General features: G+C 36.2%; 1 protein-coding gene across 1 annotated transcript; it reads left to right on the top strand.

Annotated features, from left to right (window-relative positions):
- Nucleotides 1–440: 440 nt before the first annotated feature.
- On the top strand, nucleotides 441–1,851 carry rgs5b (regulator of G protein signaling 5b). Its single transcript, XM_058753659.1, has 4 exons — nucleotides 441–580; nucleotides 750–889; nucleotides 998–1,164; nucleotides 1,262–1,851. The coding sequence occupies exons 1-4, from the start codon at nucleotides 537–539 to the stop codon at nucleotides 1,433–1,435; spliced, it is 525 nt and encodes a 174-aa protein (XP_058609642.1). The 5' UTR covers nucleotides 441–536; the 3' UTR covers nucleotides 1,436–1,851.
- Nucleotides 1,852–8,088: the final 6,237 nt, after the last annotated feature.

Raw genomic sequence — 8,088 nt, 5'->3', positions numbered from 1 at the left:
CCCAAAAAGAAACATTCTGACTGACCCTTATGTGGAAAACAAAAGAAGGTATTGTAAAGAACTGTTTTTGTCAAGTCAATGGGATATAAAAACAGCACTGGATCACACCGTCATTCAGTGTATGAAAAAAAGCACTGAAACATCAATATATTCTTTGGTTTGGAGCAACATAAGGGTGAGTAAATGTTGTAGAATTTTCCTTTTTTGCCTGAATTATCCTTGTGAAGTTCAACTTCCATTTCCAATGTTTTATGCACCAACTGGAGACGATTAAGCACAAGGGAGGAAAAAGTGAATCTTTAAGGCAGTGCCTTCTACTGGAAATGATTCACTGGAGACTAAAGGCTGCTTGAAGGGCAGAAACTCCCCCTCCCTCCACAGCCTGCGTTTCATTGGCCGAGTCAAGTGATGTCATGGAGGCTGAAATTGTATAAATAGCCCAGCACTGCTGATATTTAAACAGAATCAAGTCTCTGACAACACTTACTATCAGACATCCATCCGCTTGTGGAGCATCTCTGGACATCTCTATAAACATGTGCCGATCACTAGAGCATCTGCCAATCGCCTGTCTGGAAAGGTATGTTTCATATTTACTTAAAAATAAATACCGGTAGAACAGCTTAAATGCTACTATTTTGTTTTAAACTAGACCTTACTTACTAAAAAATCACTGTTAAATAATAATGTAGAAAAAAAAATGTAAGTACTTTCCCCAATGAAATGATGAATACTTTTGTTCCTCACAGGGCAAAGGAGCTCAAGGCACGGTTTGGAAGTTTTCTACTAAAGCAAGAGCTCAATATCATGGGCCACTCACAAAAAAATGACAAACTAACACCAGCGGACAGACAGAAATGGTCTTTCCATGAACTCCTGGCTCACAAAGGTAAATTCTTATCATCAAGAACGGTGGCAATATAAAATCATATTGTTCTCAGGCTGTAGAATGAAAACTATCAGGGTCGTCTAATGTTTTCTTCATGTTTTTTTACAGAGGGGCTGTGCGCTTTCACAACGTTCCTGGCGTCTGAGTACAGTGAAGAAAATATTGCTTTCTATTTGGCCTGTGAGGACTACAGGAACACAAAGAGCTCCTCGAAGCTGTGTGCCAAGGCCAGGAAAATCTATGAGGAGTTCATCGCCTCTGACGCACCAAAAGAGGTACAGTACATTTTCTAAGAATATTAACAGCACAAAAGACTCGCGCTTAATAGATTTCATGGGAAAAGTCTAATCATTCCTCATTGCATATTTTCAGGTTAATCTTGATCATGAAACTAGAAACATCATCTTGAAGAATATGGAGCAGCCCACACTGTCCTGCTTCAACCTTGCCCAGAGTAAAATTTACACCCTCATGGAGAAAGACTGCTACCCTCGTTTCCTCAAGTCAACAGTCTACCAGGAACTCATCACTCAGCTTGTGGGTTAAACTACCCTAAAGACGGTAGCGGAGGAATGCATCCCAGATAAACATGGCATTTGTGTGACGTGATGGCTGCTGGATGATCTGAACCGGTTTTCTGAGGTTCAGGGGGACTGGACACACAGACTCAAAAGCCGACTGGAAGGCCTCGGGCATTCGACAACATTGATTCTATGAACACAGCAGTGGAGCACACAGAGATCAAGATTGTAGCACTGGATAATAACTGTGAAAGTGGAATGACTTTTGCACAATTATGTGTTAAGTGTGTATTTTGTATTGCCTATGAGTATTTATTGAAAAGTTATATTGAAAATAGTATTTATATTTGTATTTATATTTGATGAACAATTGTGGGTTATTTATTGAACTTTTGAGTGAAAAAATGAATAAATTTTTTACATGCAAAGATTGCATTTTTGGGTACATGATCATTGACAGCAAAATGTATTTATTTTATTTTATTATGTGCAGCTAAAAGGAAACGGCTGTTTTAATGGCATGACTGCAGTTCCTCTTCACACACATCCCACTTACATGGGTTATTATTTTATTTTGCTTTTTGGATTTTATTTTAATGTTATTTATTTTACTTTAATTACATTTCATTATTATTATTATTGATAGTATGTTCATCTTTATTTTTATTTTTTTTTATGTTGTGTGCATCTAAAGGAAACCGATGTTGTAATGTCATAATGCGTAAGAGACGTCCCCCCTCTGCTCTTCATCTTCCCACACATCCCACTCACATGGGTTAATGGAGGCTCTTAGTCACCTCCAGCACACAAAGCCTGGCACCTTTCTCAGTGAGCCTCATAAAAAGACAAAAAATCTACTCTATTCACATACACACGCATAATTAACTGCTACCAACAGGATCATTCCATTTTTCCAGAATATACAGCCAAGCAGAGTTGTTTTTTCCAGGAAAGCTGTGTGGTGATGAGGCTGGTCTCCATGGCGACGGCGTGGACCACTCATTTCACCCACTCCACGCCTCTGCAGGAGCCTGTTTATCTTCTGCAGTGATGACACTGAGAGACAGCGGCCCACTCTGACTCACCTGCTCTGAACCCCCTTATGCTGCCCTTTAAAACTGGCGTCCGCAATCATTCTCACCATTAACATTTGAACAGGGAAAACTGGCTCCATAATGCTCATAAAACAGACTAAACAGTCGTAGAACAGGTTTATGAAAATGGACCATAATGTTAGTCTTTTTTTTAAAAAAAACCTTTTAGTTTAAAGAGAGCTTTTTATTCTCTACTTCTTAAAAAATAAATGCCTTTAAGAACTCACACTGATCTTAACATCAAAAGTATTTTTAATCTCCAAACATCCATATAGACATGGCCAGGTAAATAGGGTAAAAAAAAGAAAAAGAAAATGAATAATTGCAAATATTTTTTTGTTTTAAAAGTTTTCTGAAATGTTATCTTTAAATATGCAAATGAGACTTTATGAGAGAATTAAATATGCGAGAATTTACATGCATTTCCAGAATAGAAATAGGAACTCTGAATTAGCCAAGTTCAAAATTCTTGTTTCATTCAGAGGATTTTGTATATCTCCTTTTATCTCTCCATAAACCTGGAAATACTGTCAACAGCCAGAAAAGGAAAGGAATAAAATAATGCATTTTTTATTTTTTATTTTCTTTTCTTCATGAAAAATCAAATAGCCCAAAATCTCAAAACTATCCAATGCATATGAAAAAACAATGTTAACAGAACTATGAAAGAGAGAGAGAGAGAGAGTTCACCCAATATTACATTATATAGAGGGTCTTAAAATATTATGTCTACCCCTATTGGTAGATGTTGAAATTACATTTCTAAAAATCTTTCTTCATTGAACACCATTTAAAGGTTGTTGTGAATTCTAACAAATTAACTCAAAAATGATAAGAAACATAATGTATATATAATGTGTGTATGTGTGTGTGTGTGTGTGTGTGTGTGTGTGTGTGTGTGTGTGTGTGTGTGTGCGTGCGCATTTTTGTGACAAATGGGGACATACATTTGTATAATGACAGGTATTACAAGGAGAAGGTGACTTATGAGGACATTGCCCCATGTCCCCATTTTTCAAAACGCTTATAAATCATACAGAATGAGATTTTTTGAGAAAGTAAAAATGCACAAAGTTTCCTGTACGGGGTAGGTTTAGGTGTAGGGTTGGTGTAGGCCAATAGCACATACAGTTTGTACAGTATAAAAACCATTACACCTATGGGATGTCCCCACTTTTCACTAAAACAAACAAGTGTGTGTGTGTAATTTCTTTTATTATATTGACTTACATTGTATGTGTCTGTTGTCTTTCATGTCACAGCCCAGGAAAGTTCTTCTAATGAGAATAAATGGCAGATCCAGAGGGTCCTGTGCCAGCCAAGCAACTGCCATTGAGATGAATGGGAAAGCTGATGAATTTCCACGTATTAGAGACTTCCTTGTTATTACCATTAGATAAACGTATATATTGTTTCTATCCACAAAGTTATATATTTGTGTAGAAACAGTAATCTGAACACTTCTAATCAGTTCTGAAACTACAATTACTAGTCCCTCAGTCGCCAAACAAACTGTTTTATGTATCTGCAACTTTTTCTCTAAACTTATGTTTTTGTTTTTCTTCTTAATTTTATTAAATGTATTTATTGCAAGTAATGTGACTATAGTAAAACCTCTGTAAAGAGGCCTGTGGATTGCTTGACAGTGAGCTCACTCTGCCAGTGCTAAATCCAGGACTTTTACAGGAAGAGGACAATTCCATCTTCTTCTAAAGATGTCTGAGGATGTGGTGCACTTTCTATTTTGGCAGTATGAATATGGTAAGTGTTGATGAAATGAACAACAATGTCGACAGACTGCCATGTCACAGCTATTTGCAGTAAATACTGCCACGTTTAGTCACTGCTGCTGTTTAAGGTGACATACACCCACCTCCCCGCAGAAGTTATTCATAGCTCAGGGCTGTGATGGTGAAGTCACACTTGAGCATGCAGACACAATAGAGGAGTGGAATATATGGAGGGGACAGATTTCAGAGAAATTATCAGTGTTTTCCATCTCTATTGTTCCACATGACTGTGGATCATTTGTAGCCACTATTCCCGAACACGAGCTGGTGATGAGGAAGTCCTCAAAAATCTGTCGGCCAGGAAGGTGGAGTAAGGGTTTTAACTACTGTTTATTTTTAATCCCTCACTTTACCCTCAACATTTGTTTAAACATAAACACAGAGGGATTGTGGGGATTTATTGCCCCCTCCGTTTTTTTTTTTGTTTGTTTTTTTGCATATTTGTCACACTTGAATGATTCAGATCATCAAACAAATTTTAATATTACACAAAGATAACCCGAGTAAATTTAAAATGCAGTTTTGAAATAATGGTTTCATTTATTAAGGGGAAAAAAGCTGTCCAAACCTGCCTGGCCCTATGTGAAAAAGTAATTTCCCCAAATCTAATAACTGGTTGTGCCACCCTTTCCAGCAACAACTGCAATCAAGCATTTGCGATAACTGGCAATGAGTCCTTCACATTGCTGTGGAGGAATTTTGGCCCACTCTTCTTTGCAGAATTGTTTTAAATCAGCCACATTGGAGGGTTTTCAAGCATGATTGGACTGACTGTTTAAGGTCATGCCACAGCATCTCAATCGGATTTAAGTCTGGACTTTGACTTGGCCACTCCAGTTTTGTTTTTCTTGATCCATTCAGAGGTGGACTTGCTGCTGTGTTTGGGATCATTGTCCTGCTGCATAACCCAAGTGTGCTTGAGCTTGAGGTCACAAACTGATGGCTGGATATTCTCCTTCAGGATTTTCTGATAGAGTGCAGAATTCATGGTTTCATCAATTATGGAAAGTCATCCAGGTTCTGAAGCTGCAAAGCAGCCTCAGACCATCACACTACCACCTCCATGTTTGACTGCTGGTATGATGTTCTTTTTATGAAATGCTGTGTTGGTTTTATACCAGATGTAACGGGACACACAAAAAGTTCAACTTGTGTCTCATCAGTCCACAGAACTCTTGGACTAATTTTGGTGGACCGGCCACTCCTGGGAAGGTTCACTACTGTTCCAAGTTTTCTCCATTTGTGGATAACAGCCCTGACTGTGGTTCGCTGAAGTCCCAAAGCCTTAGAAATGGCTTTATAACCCTTTCCAGACTGATACATGTCAACTATTTTGTTTCTCATCTGTTCTTAAATTTCTTTAGATTGCGGCATGATGTGCTGCTCTTTAAGCATGCTTTACTTTGTCGGACAGGTTCTATTTAAGTGATTTCTTGATAATCAGGCCTGGGTTTGGCTAGTGAAATTTAACTCAGCTTTCTAAAATAATGTGGTTAATCACAGTTCTTTCATGATTTAACAGGAGGGGGCAATTCATTTTTCACGTAGGGCCAGGTAGGTTTGGACATCTTTTTTCCTTTAATAAATGAAATCATCATTTAAAAACTGCATTTTGTATTTACTTGCATTATCTTTGTGTAATGCAAGTAAATACAAACTGCAGTTTTTAAATGATGATTTCATTTATTTTTTACAGTGTACAAGAAAATACTTTTTCTTTTAATTTTTGAAAATTTCATGCTTAATTTAATTTGTTACTTACCATTTCTTTGTAATTAAGTGTGAAATTTACAAGCAATTTCAGATTGCAAACTGTTTATACATTTACATTTTTTCAGTGTACTCATTTCTCAATGACAAGTAAAAAATCTCCCAGTTTAGGCCTCTAATGCATGATGGGTACTTTAGCTTTACTGAAACTGCAACAATTACAACTGATTGGCTTCATTTAGCATCCTGCTGTTATCAAGCTAACATTTTTCTAAGGGAGCATTCACATTCATCCTTCACATTGTGTCTGTCCTGTGTTCTCACTCCATTTCTCCCTCTTCTTTCTTTCTTCATCTCCGAAGGGGACTGTTACACTGATTTGAGCTCAAATTGACAAAAGATGAACTGTGGAACAACAAGCCTCACAGTCCCCTAAAGTAATAAGATCAAAAACTCAATAGGTACAGTGCGTTCTGAGACAGAATCTCCTCACCTGTTTCTGTACTGCAAGCCTAGTGTGTCAAGCAGTGTGCACGTTTGCTGTGTTATTGTGCGCACTTATTTATAGTCACATCACAAGGATGATGACGCAAGTCTCTCAACACCTTGAGAGGTAGACCCATGAGCCAAAAGAACATAAAAAGAACATTAAGGTCATACTTGTCTCTATAAATGGAGAAAGTTTTGATAATGGCACCTGAAATATCAAAAGCAGCATCAGTGAGGCAGACTACGTGTTCATCTCGTTAGGCAACAGCCCATTAAAATGCTAATTGAAGGCAAAGAGAGCAAAAAGCCAGTGCAGGTTTAAAATTGAAATTATATAATGTTAATACCAAGCTAGAACTACAAAAATCTGGGTTTTACCATAAAAATGTACTGATAACCACCATGCTAAGGTGGTAAAACTGAAAGCTGCATTGAGCCAGAGTTATTGTGGCCTGTCCACAAAACATTTCCAGCACTCAAAATAATATTTAAAACACTAAATAACATAAAATGTAATGCAAAACATCCAGATGTAAATTATTGTTGGCAAAAAAAAAAAAAAAAAAATGAACACAGCAACCTCTGGGAAAATCCTTTTACTGTTTTAAAACATAATTACATTTTATTTATAGCTGTTACTTCAAAAACCATAAATTTCACAGTATTTTACAGTGAAATTATAATGCAATTATGTTAATAAATAATACAATAATACAATACGTTGGAAATAATTAACAACGGGCCATTTAGCAAATGTACATTTGAGGTGGTGATGCAAAGCAGAGTGTTTTCTTATATTTTATTTATTTATTTATTTTTATGTATTTATTTGTTCTTTTTTTTTTGTATATTGAAAGGGTAACTTATATTAACCAATTAATAGGTGTTAACAGTATTTTTTCTGTAAAATTTACATGCATTTTTTAAGTGTTTACTAACATTACTAACACTGACAGCACTGAAACTGCTTATAGGGAGGAAGTGGGTGTAAGAACAACTTCCTGTTTCAGTTGCACCAAAAACAAAGAATTTGATCACTGACATAGGTGGAAAGAAGACATTTAGTAATAAGAGTAAAGAAGTGGAAAGAATAAGAAACATTGTGGTGATGCTGTTGCCTAATATCTAATTTAGTCTGAAATTACTTCTTAATTTAGTTTCAAATTCCACAGGTTTCCATGTTTTATGGTGACACCACAAGGTCAAAAATTATTGAAATTATTATCATTGTGGGGACATTTGGTCCCTATAATTTAGGGAATAGCAGGTATGCGCACACACACACATGTTTGTTTCTGTGAATTGTGGGGACTTTCCATAGACTTCTATTAATTTTATACTGACCAAACTATATTTTCTGTCCCCTAACCCTAAACCTACCCCTTACAGAAAACCTGTTTGCATTGTTACACTTTCATATAGGCTAAACACCATTTACTATTTTTAATACACTGTAAAAAGTGATAAGTTGACTTAACTTAAAAAAAATTGAGGAAACCCGTTGCCTTAAAATTATTAAGTAAATAATTTTTTTTAATTATAATTTACTTAAAAAATTTAATGCAATGGGTTTCCTCAATTTTTTTAAGTTAAGT

This window comes from Onychostoma macrolepis, chromosome 02 (assembly GCF_012432095.1).
Source record: "Onychostoma macrolepis isolate SWU-2019 chromosome 02, ASM1243209v1, whole genome shotgun sequence".
In the NCBI taxonomy this organism is placed as follows: Eukaryota; Metazoa; Chordata; class Actinopteri; order Cypriniformes; family Cyprinidae; genus Onychostoma; species Onychostoma macrolepis.
This window is presented reverse-complemented; position numbering and strand designations above follow the sequence as displayed.